The sequence below is a fragment of the Carlito syrichta genome, unplaced genomic scaffold (assembly GCF_000164805.1).
Source record: "Carlito syrichta isolate Samal-C Ts95f unplaced genomic scaffold, Tarsius_syrichta-2.0.1 Scaffold303719, whole genome shotgun sequence".
In the NCBI taxonomy this organism is placed as follows: Eukaryota; Metazoa; Chordata; class Mammalia; order Primates; family Tarsiidae; genus Carlito; species Carlito syrichta.
The window spans coordinates 44,083-65,259 of record NW_007247815.1 but is presented as its reverse complement, the minus strand read 5'-3'; the positions used below and the strand labels follow the sequence as shown (position 1 = coordinate 65,259).

The 21,177-nt window shown below is 44.5% G+C and overlaps 1 protein-coding gene across 3 annotated transcripts in view; it reads left to right on the top strand.

Moving 5' to 3' along the window:
- The window catches only part of NCOA7 (nuclear receptor coactivator 7), a 163,818-nt gene extending 143,142 nt beyond the window's left edge, over positions 1 to 20,676 (top strand). The window contains exons 1-6 of one of the 3 annotated variants that reach the window (XM_021712907.1): positions 7,848 to 8,053; positions 9,681 to 9,806; positions 11,704 to 11,856; positions 17,537 to 17,632; positions 18,040 to 18,113; positions 18,506 to 20,676. In XM_021712907.1, the coding sequence (XP_021568582.1) occupies positions 7,979 to 8,053; positions 9,681 to 9,806; positions 11,704 to 11,856; positions 17,537 to 17,632; positions 18,040 to 18,113; positions 18,506 to 18,641 (660 nt within the window). In that variant the 5' untranslated portion in view covers positions 7,848 to 7,978 and the 3' untranslated portion in view covers positions 18,642 to 20,676. Of the gene's footprint in view, positions 1 to 7,847; positions 8,054 to 9,680; positions 9,807 to 11,703; positions 11,857 to 17,536; positions 17,633 to 18,039; positions 18,114 to 18,505 lie in introns of those variants that run through there. The other 2 variants (XM_021712906.1, XM_008059099.2) reach the window with 2 other exon arrangements.
- The last annotated feature ends 501 nt before the right edge of the window (positions 20,677 to 21,177 follow it).

The window sequence follows — 21,177 nt, the reverse complement described above, 5'->3', positions numbered from 1 at the left end:
TCATCCCAGCACTTTGAGAGGCCAAAGTGAGTGGACTGCCTAAGTCCGCGGGTTCGAGACCAGCCCGGGCAACTTGGCAAGACCTCATCTCTATAAGAAATAAAAAATTAGCCAGGCGTGGTAGCATGCGCCTGTAGTTCCAGCCACTTGGAAGGCTGAGGCAGAAGGATTGCCAGAGCCCAGCAGGTTGAGACTGTGGTAGTCGGGAGTGGCCACTGCACTCCAGTCTGGGCGACAGAGTGAGACTCCAACTCAATAAAAAAGAAACTATTGCTGAGACTTATTTATCTACTGGGTAAACTTCAAACTCCTGACATAGCCTTGATACTTTTTTCTGAGCACTTATCAAGCCCTTTCCTTGCCAGAGGCACGAGGGGTGCGATAAGTCGCATTAAGTAGTGTAAGGGTCATAAGTACGCGAGAGAAACCATTATGACATAATGAGGTGGCTGCCGTGGTAGGGGAAGTGCCAAGTGCAGTGGGAGCATGCCGTAAGTCACCTGAGCCCAGCCAGAGGGATCAGGGAAGCTCCCAGAAGGAGTGGTCTGAGCCAAGATCAGACGAAGTGGAAGAACATGTCTTTGGGGAAGCAGTGGGACACGGGACGTGTCTGGTCAGGGAGAAAAATCTGTGCAGGGAAATGACCCCAGGCATAAAGAGAGAGCACCTGGGACTTAATGAACTGACTACGAGACTGAGGGAGTGGCAAGGACTGAAGCTGGAGAAGCGAGCCAAGGCAGGCCACGGAAGACTCAAGGGCCCATGCACCAAAGGTTTGCCACTTTCCTCAGCGTGGCGGGAAGGCCGCGTTGAACACGCAGAAGCACACACAGCCATGCATTTCTTTTTTTTTTTGAGTTGGAGCCTCACTCTGTCGCCCAGACCGGAGGGCAGTGGCCACTCCCGGCCACCGCAGCCTCGACCTGCTGGGCTCCGGCGATCCTTCCGCCTCCGCCTTCCAAGGAGCCGGCACTACAGGCGCGCGCTACCACACCTGGCTGATTTCAGAGAGCTCTGTCTGACCAGCAGTTCAATAGATCGGAGTTGGACAACACCTGAGGCTTGAAGACCCATTAGGGGGCTCGTTCGGTCATCAAGGTTGAGAGAGAATGGTTGCTGAGTGACAGGGAGGGCAGATAAAATTTGGTGCCTTCCACAGGGAGAGAGAAGGTGGAATATGCAGGACTTTGTGAGTGACTCGATGTGGAGAGTAAGGAAGGTAGTGAGATTGAGCTCTTGGTTTTTAGAATGGGAGCTAGAGTGATAGTGATACTCGCCTGCCACTGAGGTAAGGAGCACAGGCAGATCATTGGATTCAGCAGAAAAGCTCTGCATTCTGCTTTCAGTCTGAGCTTGAGGTGTGTATGGAATGTTCCAGAGGCAGCAGAGAAGGAAGCTTAGGAAAGGGATCTGAAGATAGACTTTTGGAAGTCATTCGCAAAATTGAAGTGATGGGTGTAGATACAGTCATCCCAGGAAGGTGTGTACTATAGGAAGAAAACACATCTCAGAACAGACCTCTGAAGGATGCTGGCATTAAAGTGTCAAAGAAAGTCGAGTCCAAGGTGATAACAAAGAAGGAACAGCCAGGGCATTGAGGGGAAGCAAGGAAAGACATGTCTGAGAGGCCAAGGAAACAGTCAAGAAGGGAATGGACTAGTCCGAAATGACTAATGCCGCAGAGGAACCAGAAGGTGGAAACTGAAATACATCTTTTGGTTTTTAAACCAAGGAAGTAGCCGGTGACTTTAACCAAAACAGTTGCACTGCAGTGGCAGGGTCAACATTAGATTTCAGTGCTTTGGGGGATGAGCAGGGAGTAAGTGAAGCTGTAAGTGAACAAACAACTCAGATCTGGTTTCAGAGAAGAAAAATGAAAAAATGTGGAAGCTGGGAGACATGAACTTGGGGAAGAGTTTTCCCTCTTGCGCGGAAACTTTGGCACTTGAGATGCAGTTAGAGGGAACCGTGGAATAGAAGTCATGGAACATAGGGGAATTAGGCAGGGAATAATCAGGAGAGCTGGTCCTTGAGAACCCACAGGGAATGTGGGAGGTGGGGCAGGCCTGGCCCTGCAGGAGGATGTGTGCAAATAAATGTCAATTCCGTGGTGGGAAATCCCAGCAGCACTTCTCTGATGGCTTCTGTTTTCTCTGGAGTGGAAGGAAGAGGCAACTCTTAGAGGCAAAGGAAAGATTAGAGGAGCGCAGAGGAGGTAAGGGGACTAGGAAACATGCTCAGTAAGGAACTCTAGCAGGATGGCTGCCTGGTCTGAAGAACCTGGTGGAGTCTGACATATATAGTGACATAGAGCAAACAACCAAATTTGGTTTCAGAAAAGAAAAATGAAAGAAACATGGAAACTGGAAGCAGTGAGGTTGGGGAAGAGTTCTCCCTCCAGGCTGCAGAGTGGGGTGACTTTTCTTCAGCAGTATTCACAGCCTGGTCTGAGATTCATCCATTGGGCTGGACCCTTAGCCAGACTGGCGTGACCAAGGGGGTGAGGCTTGCCCCTTGGGTCAGATCCCTTCTGGAAGGCCGGGGCTTTCACACAGTGCTTGCACTCACGCTTGCTTTTCTCGTTGACTCTCTTCTAGCTCAGCCGAAGGTGTGCCTGTGCACGCACAGACCTTTCTCTTTGTTTTGAGTCAGAGTCTCACTCCATCACCCAGGCCGGAGGGCAGTGGTTCACTCACAGCCACCCCAGCATCGACGGGCTGGGTGCCAGGGATCCTTCTGCCTCAGCCTTCCAAGTAGCCAGAACTACAGGCGCACACTACCATGCCTGGCTAATTTTTTTTTTTATTGTAGAGACAAGGTCTCGCCAAGTTGCTCGGGCTGGTCTCGAACCTGTGGGCTCAGGCAATCCACTCGCCTCGGCCTCCCAAAGTGCTGGGATGACAGACTGAGCCGCCAGGCCATATGCACTGACCTTTCTACGGCAAATTCCTATCATCCTTCAAAGTCCGGCTCCTTTGTCATTTTGGTGATGCTTTCAGGCAGACTTACTTCTGTCCTGCCACGGCCCACGGTTCAGAGCTCTGTAGTACGTTGCCCAGGGTTTACTTGTTTTCGTGCATGTCTCCCCATAGCACATAAGCTTCTTACTTGAGACCATGGTTTGAAGATATTTAAGCTCCCCTTCCTCTGACTGTCTTATATCAGTTTTTTCTGGCTTGTTTTTCCTCCTGTCTTGGCCAGTCTTTCTGAATCTACTTGGCTTGTTCCTTTTCTTGTGGTGTTTCCTAGGCATTTGTCCTCGGGTCTCTTTGTCGTCTTCCTTAGACGAGCTCCTCAGCTCTCATGGCCCATGCTGCTGCCCTCCATTTCTGCCTCTCCCATGTATCTCTTTCTTCTAAGCTGTTACTTTAGAGCTCACAGATGCCCCCCGTGCCCTGCTGGAAGTCTTCAGGAGACAGAGATGAGGTGGCATTGGTATTCCAGCCAAGGGACATAGGAATATCAAGTCCTGTCCTCACCTAATCATCCCGGTCCAAGAGGCCCTCATGAAATATGGGCATGGAGGAAGCAAAGCCAGAAAAGTTTCAGTTCCTCACGGAGGCTGGAAACTTTTACCCCAATAGAGAATTTTGGAGAGAAAGTTTAGACCAGTGCAGGGACATAATCTTTTCCTGACTAGGTAGACCTGCAGGTCTTAAGCTAAAGCAGTTCTCTTCAGGCCCACTCTGCCTCTTTCCACTAATCTCCTACTTGAATCTCAACCTCAGGGGGAGAAATGACCCTGCATTCCAACACCAGGAGGAAAGGAGGTCAAAAGCATGCAGAGCGCAGAGGTCTATGTCAGGATCTAGAGTTGAGGGAGAGCAGCCGGGCAGACTGCCCCAAGCCTTCTTGGGCCCTGATGGTGAAAGGGATGAAGGGGAGGGAAAGCCTCCTGGAAGACAGCGTCTAGACCTGTTGTGGAAAAGGAGGAGCCAGAGGAGGGTGGAGAAGGAGAAGCAATCGGTTGACCTGTCCCCGACCCCAGGTGGCCTTGCCGGTGCTGGTGACACACAGAAAGGGAAGATAGCTGGAGGGAGGTGACTGGACTATTCGGGCCTCCCTCCCCTTCCTTTCTCTCCACATGGAAGACAGAGTCCAAAAGTGTAACGAGGAGGAGAACGTTGAACAGACAGGTTCCCTCCTGTGCCGGAGCAAGTTCTGCTCGCTATCATCCCCTGACTGCCATCTGCTATCCCAGCATTGTTTCTCCTCTGTGGGTGTCAAAGGAGAATGTGGGGCTCCCCTGAAAGCTTGCAGGTGTCTGACCTACCCTCAGCATGTCCAAAATCATTTATCATCTTTCCCCAAGACTTGCTGCTTCTCACATATCCCCATCTTCATTAGAGGTGCCCAAGCTGGAAAGCTGGATGGTACCCGTTTCGGCTTCATCAAACTGTCTAGTCAGCCTTCTCAAGTTGGCATCTTATTGATTCTGATCTTAAGTGGGGCAGCAACCCCCGCTCCCCTCCACCACCCTTGCCCTCACTAGATTCCCTGCCCCTTTCCCTGGGACTCCCAAGGGTGACTCCAGGCCCAACCCAAGGGCCAGTCCATCCACCTTTAGACAAGATCTTTCAATAAGCTTTATTTCCTCCTTTTATAAAAGTAATATCTATGTATCATAGGAAATTTAGAAATGATCGCATACCACACAGAAAATTTTAAATAATATCTAACAACATTTAAAACTTTTATACATTTCCTTCAACCCTTTTTCTATTAATATTTTGTTTTAAGGTATTTTCTAGGTAGTGGTGGGGTATGAGTCTTGCCTTTCATTTTTGCAAAACTGAATTACGTTTAAGTATAATTTTGTATCTGGCTTTTCTCACCTGACACATTGAGAGTGATATCTCTAGGATAATTAATTCAACAACGCCTCACTTTTGGGAATCATTGTGTTAGTTCAGCCTTTTCACAAAGATCAGGTGATCTGCAGCCTGTATTATTCTCTTAGTTTCCTGGAAGTGAAGTTACATGGTACTGATTTTTTTTTTTTAAGGCTTCTATTTTTTTATATAATGCCAGGTTAACTTGCCAGCAATGTGGGCAATATCCTTCTCACTGTGCTTCTGCCAACAGACAATATCATTGCTATTGTTTCTTTCTAAAAAATGTTTGCAGTCAGGCTCGGTGGCTCAGCCTGTCATCCCGCGCCTTTGGGAGGCTGAGGTGAGTGGATTGCCTGAGCCTGCGGGTTCGAGACCCGCCTGGGCAGTGAGACCTCATCTCTACAACAAATCAAAAAATCAGCCGGGCGTGGTAGCGCACACCTGTAGTTCCGGCTACTTGGAAGGCTGAGGCGGAAGGATCGCCGGAGCCCGGCAGGTCGAGGCTGCGGTGGCCGGGAGCGGCCACTGCACTCCAGTCTGGGTGGCAGAGTGAGACTCCAACTCAAAAAAAAAAAAAAATGTTTGCGATATATTATTTTATTTCCTTGGTTACTATTGAGGATAGGGTGAATATAAGTATATATTAGACATTTGTGTTTGTGTGTTTGTTCTTTGTGATGTCCACTCATTTCATTTGCCCATTTTTCTACAGGAGTCTTAATAGTTTCATCACATTCTTCAAGTTTTTTATGATTAAGGATTTGAATTCTTTGCCTTTTGTATTTTTTACAGATTTTTCCTAGTTTGCTGTTTTTAAAATTTTGTTTATGGTTTTTATTAATGTTTTTTCTTCTAATGCTTTTACTGTAGAAGTAGCCCTGCCATATCAATTTGAACTCTTTACTCAATGTAAAGTTTATTTTTGATGTATGGTAGATGATATTTTAATTTTTTTATTTTTTATTTTTAGATTGGAAAGTATAGTTTATTTAAAAGGTAAATTAGAGAGAGAAAGAGGAAATTCACCTCCCCAAGGTAGGGGAGGGGGCCAAAGCTAGGAAACAGGACCTGGCCATAGCTCAAAGAGCACATGGCCACACCATAACTTAGCAAGGCAATGGTCAGATGATATTTTTAATAGTCTGTTTTTTTCCCCAGCCCTATTTAATGGTTCTGATGTTTTCTTCATCATGTAAAAAGACCTTATATATGGGCCAGGCTCAGTGGCTTAGCCTTTCATCCCAGCACTTTGGGAGACCGAGACAAGTGGATTGCCTGAGCCCGTGGATTCGAGACCAGCCCGGGCAACTTGGCGAGACCTTGTCTCTACAGTAAATGAAAAAATTAGCCAGGCATGGTAGCGCATGCCTATAGTTCCAACTACTGGGAAAACTGAGGCGGAAGGATCGCCAGAGCCCAGCGGGTTGATGCTGGGGTGGCCATGAGTGTGCCACTGCACTCCAGCTTGGGCGACAGAGTGAGACTCCAATTCAAAAGAAAAAAAGATCTTATATATGACATGAGCAAGATAGGATACTCCATACTTAAAACTTTTAGTACCTCCTCACCCCCATACCTATAGTGATTGTTACCCACTGGCTAATCATTAGAATAAACACCTGGGGATTTTTTTTTTTTAACTGAATCCTAGACCCTTATCACTAGCGACTCTAATCCAGTAGGTCTGGAGGAGGAATGTTGGAATCTGCATTGTGTAAAGCTCCTAGATGATTTTGAAAAACAGCCAGGTTACAGAAACACTGACCTATAGGGCGTCCTAAGTCCCTTCGTGGCATCAAGCCCTCCGTGGCCTTTGTTATCACGACTCTTACTCCCATCCAGTCTCATCCACCTCCCTCATCTCCACTTCCCTTGCTTCCTGTTCTCCAGCCGTTGTGAACCTATGGAGCTGAACCCCGAAACTGCTCCCCACCTGTGGCACCATCTTCTCTGTGAATGAGCCACCTCAGAACTCTCAAGTTCGGAGGCAGACCGCCCACCTCTTCTGCTGTAGCTTGTAGCGTCTGTATCACATGGAACGGTAGCCATTCGTGTATAATTGTCTCTCTGCTGTCTCCTTATCCTCTGGAGACTTGGACTGCTTTGTGCCTGGCGAAACACCGGGCACCCACCGTCATACAGAAGCACTCAGTAAGCATCAGCTGTCACGAAGTGCCAGGCCCAGGAGAGAGTGCTGTCTAGCCAGCATTCTGCCTCGGTGTGTACTCAGGTTCTTGCCCTGAGAGCCAATCCTGGCTGGCCCGAAGCTGGTCACTGAGTATCTGCCAGAGTCCTCTCTCTAACTAACCCCCAGGAAAGCTAACAACACACCTCTCTGGTCCCCTCAGCAGTCCCCAAGCCTGAAAGGCCACTTCAGAGTCACAGAGAGATCACTGAAAATCGATCCAGGGGTGATCTGCATTTCTTTCCAACCCCCTGATATCTGATCTGAGGAGGAGAGGAGGACCCATGATTCCTATAGTCATTAAGACTAATTCTAAAATGGAAAAAGGGGAATATGACTTTCCTGGCTCTTTTGTAAAACTACGTCTGCAAGGATATCTTTCACAGTCTCCTATAAACCCGATGCTGTCCCATTTTTTAAATCCCTCACCCCCGACAAACGTGACATGGTATTGAGGTGAAACGCCACTGTTCTTACTGTAATGAAGCCACTGCCGTTAAAGGAGTCTGCTCATCCTTCCTTTCGGATCGAAAGTGGTGCCAGGGAACACGCAGACCACTTTAGATGGGGGTTTAACCTTAAAGAAGGTGCAGGGCTAGAAAAGGCAGGGCAAGAGGACAGTTGGGAAGAAAAGTATAAGAAGAAAAAGAAAAACACACACACAATGGGGTTTCATTGTGGTATTGGGAAACCACCAGTTTCAAAGGTGAAAGTATCATTTTACAGCCTCACAGCTATGCCTGGCAGGAAGTGTGTTTGCTCTAAATCCTAATTTGGGTGTGTTCCTGTAGAAATGTTGAACTCCCTCCTAAGGGAAACAGAAACTCAACCGTGCAGGAAACTAGATACTGAAAAAACAGTTGTAGCTCAGCGTGGCTGCAAGTAACTGCGGTGTGGAGCAGATAGGGAAAACACTTGTTCCTCATCAGTGAGCAGGCCACACTCCTCACTGCTCATCATGAGAGGCCGGAGATTGCCCTTGGACATCCAGATTCTCTATTGTGCCAGACCTGACCAAGAGCCTTTTGTGAAGGTATGTCGGACACATCCCTGAGGGCAGATAAGGTGCTGGTGAATTCTCAGTGGTCATGGCTCAGTGTTTTGAAATTCCTTCTAATTAAGCTAGGGCTGGCATTTCAACCTGAGCAGGTATTTATTTGTTATGGAGATGTATCTGGAGTGAGTGCCTCTTCTCTTTGGAGTCAGAAATCAGTATTTGATTTGACTCATTCCATGGCCTCGTTTTAACCCGTGATAAATGTAGAGTTCGTGAAAAACATGATTTCATACATTTAAAGCACTGAGTTTATGATTCTTTGATAGTGCTTTCTCTGTGGAAACACTGTTCCAGAAGATGACCACATTTATAAGCTTAATTTTCTTGCCATTAAATCTGGCTCAGACAGCATCCGGTACTTTGTATCTGTCACTGGGCATTTTGGAAATTGAGTAGTACATTATCTGACAACTTTCACTAAATTTAACTCAGGTCTTATTTCTCTGTGATACAAAAGTCATTCATACTGATACTCAGGAGTTTTGTTGAATTAGTTGTCTAATACAGTTCTTCACTTGATCCTAGCCAAAAGACCAAGGTGCCTAATAGATATCCTTCAATTTCAAAATAAATCAGGGATTTGCCAAAAATTTGAGAAGGACAAACAGTAGGATTTTAAGGTAAAATGGACTTTGATACTTCAGAAGCAGAGTTATAATTAAATAACAAAAGTTTCGTGCAGTGTAATGTCTCTTGGTTTAGAAAGAAAGAAAACTGATCATCTGAGCTGTACCTAAAGAATTGTAATCGAGCTGTAGTTTAGATTAAAACGCTGTGCATTTTTTGTATTGTTGCTCTGGTAGCTGTTCTCGTTCATTTTGTCAGAATCGGTTGCCATGTGCACCACCTGAAGAGAAAATACCAGGAACTTTGATTGAAGGCTATCCTTATCATTCAACCTCCCTGTTTATAGAGGATTTACTCACTGAATGCTCTCTGATTTGTCCTTGACAGTTCAGATGGAGATGATGGCTAAAGGGGTATAATTCAGAGCATTTCCAAGGCATGAGCTGCTTGCGAAGTTACATATGTTCTCACACAGCGACTGAGCAGTCTGCAGCACAGGAAACCTGGAAAGCTCACGGCTTTAATGTGAACATATTAAATGCCACAGATGTACTGTCGTAAACCCTGCATTTGTTCTGAACTTGGAAAACTAGCCATTCCCCCAAAGTCCTGTTCAGTCGATCTGCTGTGAAGCACTACCTTTTCAGGCAGTTGTGTCCCTGAGGTGGTTTTTTGTTTGTTTGTTTGTTTGCTTTAGTTGGAGTCTTACTCTGTCGCCCAGGCTAGAATACAGTGGCACATTTATGGCCACCGGCAGCCTCAACCTGTTGGGCTCAGGCGACCCTTCCCGCCTCAGCCTTCCAAGTAGCTGGAGCTACAGGTGTGCGCCACCACGCCTGGCTAGTTTGTGTGATTTATTGTACAGTCGAGATCTTGCCAAGTTGCCCAGGCTGGTCTCGAACCCCTGGGCTCAGCCTCCCAAAGTGCTGGGATGACAGGCTGAGCCACCGCGCCCGGCCCCTGAGTTGGTTTTTTTGAGCCGTTGGAGGGAAGCAAATATGTCATCTTTGTCAGCTTGTTTGTTTTTTCGTTTCAGATCATCACCGTCGAGGAGGCCAAGCGCAGAAAGAGCACATGCAGCTACTATGAAGATGAGGACGAGGAGGCACTGCCCGTCCTTCGGCCCCACAGTGCGCTCTTGGAGAACATGCACCTAGAGCAGGTGGGCTCGCCTGGCCACGAGGATGGGCTCTGCAGGGCCTTCACAAGCGTCTCCCTTCCTAACTGTATTTGCTTTTCTCGCTCGGGCTGACGGGCGAGTCCCGTGAGGAAGGGGAAACGCCACCAGCCTCCCCATGGTGGGGCCCCTGCTTGGCCTCAGAAAAATCACAGTAGCCCTCCCAGCTGCCATTCTGGGAATGTGAGGAGTTGGGCCGGCACCAACTTCCTTCCCTCAAACCTGAAGGAGAGAAGCTATTTCTTACCTTAAGAAAAAAAAAATTTTGTGTCTGACCATGGTTCCAGTGTACTTAAAAAGGATCCTGAGCTGGGCTCGGTGGCTCAGCCTGTAATCCCGCGCCTTGGGAGGCTGAGGTGAGTGGATTGCCTAAGGCCGTGGGTTCGTGACCCACCTGGGCAACTGGGCGAGACCTCATCTCTACAATAAATCAAAAAATCAGCCGGGCATGGTAGCGCGAGCCTGTAATTCCGGCTGCTCGGAAGGCTGAGGCGGAAGGATCACCGCAGCCCAGCGAGTCGAGGCTGCAGTGGCCGGGAGCGGCCACTGCACTCCAGTCTGGGCAATAGAGTGAGACTCCAACTCAAAAGAAAAAAAAAGGATCCTGGTGATGGTGGCAGAGTTCCAATGGCTTTAATTTACAGGGCTCAATAAAAGTATTATAGCAAATATGCTTTATTTGCTTTGTGAAAAATTCTTGCCTCTAGGAAAAATTTTCCTTTTTCTCTAATTCTCTTTGTGTACTCTATCTGTTCTGAAAAATCTGTTGCTTGAATTTTATATAGTATTATTATGTGCTCATATTTGAACTTTAGGAAGGGGTCTCTTAATGTTTCCCTCATCAGTTAGCTTAGAAACCTGAATGTTAAAGACCTTAAAGAATCATTCAATTGAGTTCCCTCGGTTTACAATGAGCCAGTGAAGAAGCCCCAGGAAAGCCACGAGACTTGACCAAAGAGTTATAGAGAGGAGGTTCATGCTGACCCCAAAAAAGTCTTTAAACACTCTGAAGACATTGCACTTCATAGCCTTGTTTGGTAATAGTTTTGAAGAGCCATACTGTTGGTATCATGGCAGCCAAGTTTGAGCTACATTTTGATGTAGGTGAAAGATACAGGTGCAGTGAGGATAATCTGAACTTCTAGCATTCAACACCCGTGTTTTTTTGGTCTCACTTCTGTGGGAAGCTGCAATTGTCAGCAGCAGCTCTAAACCTATGAGAGTTTAGAAAGAACAATTGGAGAAATGTGAACTGCTTGATAAAAGTCAAGCCGAGGCTGGGTAATCCCAGCACTTTGAGAGGCCTAGGCGAGAGGATTGTCTGAGCCGGGGGGGTTCTCGAGACCAGCCTGGGCAACCTGGCGAGACCTCATTTGTACAATCAATCACAAAAACTAGCTGGGTGTGGTGGCATGCATCTGAAGTTTCAGCCACTTGAAAGGCTGAGATGGAAGGATCGCCTAAGCCCAGCAGGTTGAGGCTGCAGTGGCCATGAGCATGCCACTGCACTCCAGCCTGGGCGACAAGAGTGAGACTCCAACTCAAAAAAAAGGCAAGCTGAAGTGGGAAGGAAGAGTGTGTATCTACTTAAAACCTCTTTATTCAGTTTGATCTGCGTCTTCAAATGTATAGTGGCCTGGGGACCCATAGTTAGGTTCTTTGTTGGGGAGACATCCTCAGGACAGTATCCCTGCTGAGGTATATACATTGTCAAGCATTGATTTCCTAGGTTTATAGTAGCAAATATTTGCCTGAGTCAAAGGGAGCAATGTGTAAATATATGGTTTTGGGTCTGAGCCACAAGGCACGTGTTTTATGCCACACGTTCGTGAATGATGTGTGCGTGAACCATCTGCTTACATCTCCTCCTCTGGATTTGTAGCTGGCCCGACGCCTTCCAGCAAGGGTGCAAGGGTATCCGTGGAGACTGGCCTACAGCACATTAGAGCATGGGACCAGCTTGAAAACGCTTTATCGGAAATCGGCATCGCTGGACAGTCCTGTCCTATTGGTCATCAAGGACATGGATAATCAGGTGAGGCCCGTTCTTCTCATAAAAAACATTTTTAAATGATGATTTTTCAAACCTACGCAACAGTAGATGGGCTAGCACAGTGAGCATCCATCATCCAGAATTCACAGTGAGCAGAATTTCGCCACATGTGCTTCATCTCTCCTTTTTTTCCGGTCTTGTTTTTTCTTGGCTGAAAGTCTTTTGAAGTAAATCTCATCATTATGGCATTTCACCCCTATGTATTCCAGAATCATCTCTTTAAAAAAAAAAAGGAGCATATTTCCAAGGAATTTTTTTCCCCCGTGCTCACCCTGGAGTAGGAAAATAGAATGGTATCCTACAACCTAAAGCTGGAAAAATGGTAGAAACATTTGGATTTGGAGACAGTTGCAGAAATGAGTTTTAATGCTGTACGGGAGCTATTTCCAGGTAGCCAAAGTAGTACGTGCCTGCATGATGGCTGTGGCGGAGTGCCAGTCGGGGCGGTGGTGTGTTGAACCTGAGGCATCCAGCTGTTAAGAAACAGTGGAGAAGCCATTCTGCCACACCTGACTGCACCTTCACCATGATGCAGTTGGTCTTCTTGAGGGCAATGATAGTTGTAGGTATTGTTTCCCTTATCTGCCCCACACCATGACAGCATCCCTCAAATCAGCTTGGAGTGCCAGTGGAGTCTGTCTAGGGCTTTTTTGGTCACTCTTCAGTCAGCCTCTTGCATCACAAAAAGAAAGCCTCATGTGAACTTATTTCAGTTTGATCTGTGTTCTATTAAGAATAAATTCCTTAAACCGGGTGCAGTGGCTCAGCCTATAATCCCAGCACTTTGGGAGACCGAGGCAAGAGGATTGCCTGAGCCCATGGGTTCGAGACCAGCCTGGGCAACTTGGTGAGACCTCGTCTATGATAAATCACAAAAACTAGCCGGGCGTGGTGGCCTGCATCTGTAGTTCCAGCTGCTTGGAAGGCAGAGGTCAAAGGATCGCCAGAGCCCAACAAGTTGAGGTTGTGGTGGCCATGAGCATGCCACTGCACTCCAGCCTGGGCGACAAGAGTGAGACTCCAACTCAAAAAAATAATGATAGTCATAGATTCCTCTAAGATTTTAAGATGGGGATGCCATCCTTTCCTACTTTCTGGCGTTGAAGCAGGTTTTGCTCAACAACCATTCATTAATTTATTCTTCCATTCAGCAAATGTCTAATGAGTGGCTGTTGTGTACTAGGCACTATTAAGCACTGGGGAGCTCACCGTGAAGCGCAGCTTTGGTGTTGACAGTAAGTCCACCTTGCAATGAGCTACAGGTGGGAGAATTTTAGGGGAAATAGAATTTCACTGTCATCACTTGTCTCGGAAAAAATTAGGGGAGAAGTTAAGTGCGCGCCACCACGCCTGGCTAGTTTGTGTGATTTATTGTAGAGTTGAGATCTCGCCAAGTTGCCCAGGCTGGTCTTGAACCCCCGGGCTCAGGCAGTCCTCTTGCCTCAGCCTCCCAAAGTGCTGGGACGACAGGCTGAGCCACCGCGCCCGGCCCCTGAGTTGGTTTTTTTGAGCCGTTGGAGGGAAGCAAATACTTCATCTTTCTCAGCTTGTTTGTTTTCTCGTTTCAGATCATCACAGTCTCTTTCAACCGTGATCTCTGTGACTTTAGTGCACGACTCTTAGCTTAAGAGTTTTGGGGAGGAGTCTAGCCATTGTCATTGTTACTATTATTATGTCCTGATTGGTGACATTTTGTTTAGTAATGAGCCAAGCTGAATAGTGAGTAGAACTGAGAGATTAAAAAGTAAAATGATAGTAATAATAAAATGACTTTAATTAGAATTACTTAGGAATTTAGTGAAATGTTTGAGAGTTTGGGTGCCATGTTTTGGATGAGGTATGGCTACGTTATCTTAGACCACACACAGAAAACCTCACCATGAGGATAGGTTAGTGCTCTTGTGTTTGCCAAAGATAGCAAATTTGTTGGGGAACGTGGGAGTCCACGTGGAGCAGGTGAGCATGTGAAGCAGTTTCACCAGGCTTCTTGTCAGATATGTCAAGGAGGTCTACAACTCAAGGTTCCACCCTTGTCAGGGGGTGGAGTCTTGCTGAATCACGTACCCTAGAGGCCTCTGGTGTTGTTCCAGGACACCTAGACACTGACTGTTTTCCCCAGCTCATCTACCCCCAAGGAAGAGTGTAGCTTTTGCTGTGTTTGAGAACATGATAGAACAACCCCTGTCTATGTATCTGGAAATAAATTATATGCAATTCTAATTTTAAAAAATTGCATATGTAGAATGGCAGCAGTGAGGAGCTCTGCAGAATTAATCCCCAGCGGAAGAAACATAACTGGTAGAAATTATAAAAACAATCACGTAAAGTCTCTGGAAATTGACCTAAGGGCATAAGCAAGTGAAGAAATATTTGTGTAAGAAAAATCTAATAAATCTCAGTAATAACAGTGAGATTCTGCGACACTTAAAGCACAATCTTCCCCTGTCTCCAAGCCCCAACTCAGACTGAAGGCAGATCCATTCTGGGCACAGATGACCAGAAAGCTGGTGCTCCCTCTCTCCACAGCTGCCAGTTGAGGGCTGTAGTATACCCTTCTAGGTGGAGGCGCCCAGCGTTTCCTATCTCCCATCTGAGATCTGTGTTTCAGAGGTTAAAATTCAGGCATGTGTGGCCTAGAAGTAGAGGACACTTTTCCTCAACCCAGTCCCCACTCATTGGACAATGTACTGCCTTAGCCATGGCTAGCTAAGAATTCAGGGTTCTCTACTGCTCTTGTTCCAGCTCATAGAGCAGAAGTTTCACATGAACGAGGCAAGCCAAGACCAGAGGCTGCTACCACTGTCTAGCCCCTAGCTCCGACACAGTGGGTTAGAAATTTTTCCTGCAAGGAAAGGGAGACCATATGACACAGAGCTCTAAAGCTCTACCCAAAGTAACTGACTTTATTTACATAAGTATGGGAAAGTTCAAGCCAAAGGGCACTCTAGAAAACAGTAAGAATTTTGGTGGTAAACATTTAAAAGGAGGTTTATGTCATGAAACCAACAAGCTAACTGCAGACCATCGAGTTCACCAGAGAGAAGTAGGAAAAGCGACAGCTAAGGATGGCCTTGGTAGAGTCAGGATAAACTTCATAGCCTGGCCAAAGAAACTTCCCCTGTGAAGGGGCCTATTTTAATTAAATCAGACTGGCGTCATTTATATCTCCAGTAATTGTTAAAGACAATAGCGCAATCATCAGGCAATTAATAGAGCCTAATTAGGAACATAATTCTAGCGAGGTATAGAAATATGACTCCCATATTGCTTGGTTACATCTTTCAACTTTTTGTGGTAGTATTGTTATATGTGTTAAATCTGTATATATTACAAACCCAACTATAACTTATTATGATCATTGTTATATACAATGTTATATCTTTTAAAGAAGTTGAGAGAAAAAAGGGAGGAAATACACATTTATGTGTTTTGTCAGCCTTTTATCATTTTGGTTGTTCTTTATCTATTCCTGTGGATTTCTGTTCTATTATTGCTAAATGTATGACATTTGTATATGGTATCGGCTAAACAGTATATGTATATATGTATACATATATTCACATACACACATAGTTTTATTTAATTCCTTTCTAAATAAATTAATAGAAAAAAGAAAACAGGCATTTTGTTATGTAATCACAGTACTACAGCCCTAACAAAATTAACAGTAATTCCTTCATCTCATCCAGTCTCTAGCCCTTAAGTGGATGTGCATGATTGCTAAGAAAATGTTAGCTAAGAAAGTAATTATTTAGAATTCTGTGGAGGGTGAGAGAGTAAGGATGACTTTCCCATTGATTGATCAGAAAGGAAACCGCTCTCCTTCACCGATGGCCATTGCCCTTGTCATGTTTTAGCACCATGCTTTTAAAAGCAGATGCCCGTCTCAGTTGTATTTTATTTATTTATTTATTTATTTTTTGAGTTGAAGTCTCACTCTGTCACCCAGACTGGAGTGCAGTGGCTGCTCCCGGCCACCGCAGCCTCGACCTGCTGGGCTCCAGCGATCCTTCTGCCTCAGCCTTCCGAGTAGCCGGAATTACAGGCCTGCACTACCACGCCCGGCTGATTTTTGATTTATTATAGAGATGAGGTCTCGCTGCCCAGGTGGGTCTCGAACCCGCGGGCTCAGGCCATCCACTCACCTCAGCCTCCCAAAGGTGCGGGATTACAGGCTGAGCTACCAAGCCCAGCTCAGTTGTATTTTAGTTATTATACTGAAAGATCACCAAAAGAAGGGAAAATGATTTTTGAAGTTTTATTACTGTTTTGTGTTTCTTTGTTCTTAGCAGCTCTAGAGAAAGGGTTGGAGGCAGGAAGCATGAAGAATACCAGTTAGGAAGAGTTTCTAGACTTCTACCCTACCTAATACTTAATGTTTGCACGTCGTCAGGAACTGAGTGTAACTGGTTAAGGAGAGAGCACACAGACACTGTGACCCAACCACAACAATTTTTGAAAAATTATAAGACTTTTTTAGATAACTTCCATGTAAGCATTGTTTCTCAAGTCGGATTTTGAGTAGAAGATATATCTGAATCACCTAGGGACATTTTCGAAATACGTACTTTCACCCCTGCAAATACTGGCCCACTGAACAGAAGGACGGAATGCTGGTCGCGGGCACACACATTGTGAAAATGCTGCTCTGCCGGGCTCGGTGGCTCAGCCTGTAATCCCGTGCCTTTGGGAGGCTGAGGTGAGTGAATTACCTGAGCCCGCGGGTTCGAGACCCGCCTGGGCAACTTGGCGAGACCTCATCTCTACAATAAATAAAAAAAAATTAGCCACGCGTAGCGCGCACCTGTAGTTCCAGCTACTCGGAAAGCTGAGGCGGAAGAATCGCCGGAGCCCAGCAGGTCAAGGCTGCGGTGGCCGGGAGCAGCCACTGCACTCCAGTCTGGGTGACAAGTGAGACTCCCACTCAAAAAAATAAAATAAAATAAAGAAAACGCTGCTCCTGGCATAACTTGGCTCTCCTTCCAACCCCCCCAACAGGAGAAAGTAAAATCATTGAGGAAACATATCCAAATCACCTTGCAATGCCATGGTATTATGGAACCGTTATTTATTTCTTAAAAGTCATTTCCAACTAAGGTATATCATATCATTAATGATAAGGACATAGTTGTAATAACATTTTTGATTAATAACACTGATAACTCATTGTTACAAATCAAAAAGAAAGAAAGTTTATTTTCTCTGGGGAAACACCACGATTCCACTTATGAAACACATAAGAGACATGATTGTCATCCCAGACACTCATTTCTGTGTGTAAGATGCATCTTGCTAAATATTCCCAGTATGTCATCTGTATTCACTAATGGAATTTGTCCTCGGAGTGGACTTGGAAGGTTTTAAAAATTGAAACAAATTGTTGGCCTTTGACAGACAAGTTCCCTGAGCTTCATCTGATGGATTTTCCATACACCAGGAAGCCCGGCCACTTGGGTTCCAATTAGAACTGGGGACATGTTGTTTATTCTTTTATTGATGGTCTTTTTTTATTGAAGAGCTCCAATTCAGTAACAATCTTTGCTGAAAGAAGGATAATGAGATCTCAGAACAAGGTTGTATCAAAAATATTTCAGAAAGCCTTTTTTTGGGTGGTTTAGGTTTGAATTTGAACTTGGGTCTCATCTCTGGTTTTTTTTGGCAGATTTTTGGAGCATACGCAACTCATCCGTTCAAGTTCAGTGACCACTACTATGGAACAGGCGAAACTTTTCTCTACACATTTAGCCCTAACTTCAAGGTACCTAGACGAGAGAAATAGCCAACTTCTCAGTGTCATACTGTCAGCAGCAGGGGAGGGGGTGGTGGGAACAGGCGTCGTGGCAGTGGCTGACCTTTAACCTCATCTGGACTCACTCCAGCCTGGGTCACCTCTTCACGACTGTAGCACACAAACTGCTTAGGGTCCCCGTCTTCAGAGCTGCTCGGTCTGGGATCCAGGGAGATGTTGCTGGTCAGAGCCAGCACGTGGCTGAAAGGTCTTTCCTACTTCCTAACCCTTTGGGAGTTCATAACCCCCATTCTGGTAAGGGAAGAGCTTCCTCAGTCAATGGGGTCGTTCCCTTTTGGACAGTGATACTATCTCGTATTCCCTCTTTGCTATTTCTCCAGATTGAAATGACCTCTGTTTTGTGTTTCCTCCCCAAGGTCTTTAAGTGGAGTGGAGAAAACTCGTATTTTATCAATGGAGATATAAGTTCTTTAGAACTTGGCGGTGGAGGGTAAGATTTCTGTTAGTGGTGGTGGTGTCATCGTTGTTGTTGTTTTATCACGTGACCTGAATGTGTATGTTTTGAGCCAGGTAACTAAAACCTTGGCGTCAGGTGATTTTTAGCTAATCTGTGTGCTTAGATTAAGTAGGACAGTGGCCTACCACATGACAATAAGCCTCAAAGAGAGAGTTATTTATTTATGTGTCTAAATGGGGAACTGCTATGACTGGTCTTTTAACCAGTCATTTAACTGATAAAAGAAATAGATCCTTGATTTTATAGGCCATTTAGAATTTTGCCTGTCTGTGGCATAAGGGAAAGAGGAGGCTGGGGCAAGAGAGGATAGAAAGTATGCCACATGAGATTTAAATGTGTCCCCCCCCCCCTTTTAACCTTTTCAGGGGACGATTTGGCTTATGGCTAGATGCTGATTTATACCACGGACGAAGCAACTCTTGCAGCACTTTCAACAATGATATTCTTTCCAAAAAGGAAGACTTCATAGTTCAGGACCTAGAGGTGTGGACATTCGAGTGAAATTCAGACTGCCTTAAAATACCATATTAAAAAGACTGGGTTTGATCCGTTCTCCTACAGCTGGCTGGAAGACGAAGCCCAGCCCAGGCTGCCACGTGCCACCCTCATGCTTCCTTTCTGCCGTCATTTCAGAGCATGATCACACTGCAGAAAGATGCTGGAAGGTATCCGTGGAGGGCAGATATTGAAGAAGAATTTGAAATTCAGATTGTTGACTTTGTACTTCCACTTCTTTCAAATCCATACCATGAGGAATCAGAGTGTTTATAAGATGTATGAGTTGAATGCAATTTTTATTTTTGGTAACTGTGAAAAAAATAAGATACTGTGGAAATATAGACATGCCTTGTGTATTTATCAGCATAATTTTCATTACCAAAATGTACAGCTACTGTTTGCCATGGAAAACGTTAGTCTCATTTAGAAAAATTGGAAGTGTACAGCACTTAAAGGGAATATATGATTTTTTAAAAAGAGGTTTTATTTATTATTTTCAGCATATTGTATGAAATGTGTGGGCAGTTTTTTTTTTAATGTGTCAAATTTTGAAATAAAGAAATGTATACATTTTGTGCTACGTTTTGGGAACAAATCTGTTTGATTTATATGGTTTTATATTGAATTTTTTTTTGCCCTAATTGTTTAGGGTGATGTCTTAAGCAGCATATATCTATATATCTATATAGTCTATACGTAATCTATATGTAGATATATAGATATATATGTGTGTATGTGTATGTATATATACATATATATGAGTGTGTAATTCCAAATTTTTAAAAACTCATTACTAATGTTCATTGATTTGACTATTGCAGGCCAGCTTTCCATTTAGTCAATAAAAGGGTATATTTTTAGTTACTTTCACCTTGAACATGTTTGTGTAAAGAAGAATACACTATTTCTCACAGTCTCACATTGATATTTATAGAAATGGATCCCTTTGTGAACCTAGATTTAGAGTAAACCCTGCTTTGAAAAAGAAAGTGGTTTGCTTCTTCTAAAATGTGTGTTAAAAACAAAAAACTTTATTTTCATAATTTTTTTGCATAACTTTCCCGTGCTTTTACATTAATGAGCAGGCCTCTGTTTTAAAGGAACTGAGTGTTTTAACTTCTTCATTTTTAAAAATCAAGTGAGAAATATCCAATTGGACCGGTTGTCTTGATTTCTAGACTCTTTAAATAAAAGAGGAAAAAGATAATGCAAAGAAATGCATTTGTACCAAAATTGAGATAAAAGCAAAAACCTATTTTAAAAATATCAACCTACTTTTTGCATCATAAAACATCTTTTATTAAAAATAATAATAAAGCCTTGTTAAAAACTTAACCAACATTATTGATTGCCAGACTTCTATGAAAGCCAAAGACTGCTTGCTAATGAAAAAAAATTTTTTCAAATAATAGCCAAAACTGAGAAGTGGTTTCACCTAAATTCCCCAGTAGTTTTTGAAAGGAAAAATTAATAACAAATACTATTTATATATCTTTGTTTTAAAAACAATCCTTAGAATTTTTCATTATTCACCTGTTTTAGAATATTTATAAAAGAGAACAAATTGTCCAGTGGCCGCCAGTCAGATCAATGATTATCGTACTCCATTCACATTCCACGCAAATTTGAGTGAATGCTATAACATTTTAAATCTGTATCCTGGGTGTAGTTTTCACTCAAGTTCTCATACTCTTGATTAACAACATATTGACAGTTTAACTCTGATCTGCTCGTTAAATAATGTGTTGGTGTGAGATATCAGGAATGTCTCATGATGATCACATGTACCATTTACGCCATTTGCAACCATATGCTGTTAATAAAATGGAAAAGATAAAATGGTCGCATTGCATATAGTTCGCTCTGACCTAGTTTAGTCCACAATGCTATACTTGTGGGAGCCTATCCAGATGCCGAGTTCTCTATGTAAAGCAGTATTGTCCAATCCGAAGTGTGCGACACTTCATTTATGGATATTGACTCTATGTAATGCCATGCTATCCCAATATTTTCAATAAAGGAATTTATGCATTCGGCATGATTTTCTTTCCTGAGGATTCATTCATCAGGCATTTGTTGGGCATTAGAGCTTTTATTTTTGCGAGAGGTGATGAAATATCCAACATTAAACAGGATCCAGCGCCCATGTTCTAAGTGCCGCCCTGGAGACTTCACTTGCTGGAGCCACCCTCCAGATTTCTCCAGTTAATGGAGGCAGCTCCTTTTAGAGCTACTAGAGACCCCAAGTCAAAAAACAGAAAAAATTAATAGAGACAACTCTCAGCTCTATCTGCCAGCTGCTTCTGTGTAACACTTCTAGCTGTCCTATGAATAATGACCTCCTCTTACTAAGTCTCAACCTACTTCCTAATTTCCATGAGGAACACCTTATCCTCTGATAAATTTTCTTTAGCTGGCAAGCTCGGTGGCTCAACCTGTCGTCCCGGCACTTTGGGAGGCCGAGGCAAGTGGTTGCCTGAGCCCACAGGTTCGAGACCAGCCCGGGCAACTTGGCGAGACCTCATCTCTACAATAAGTC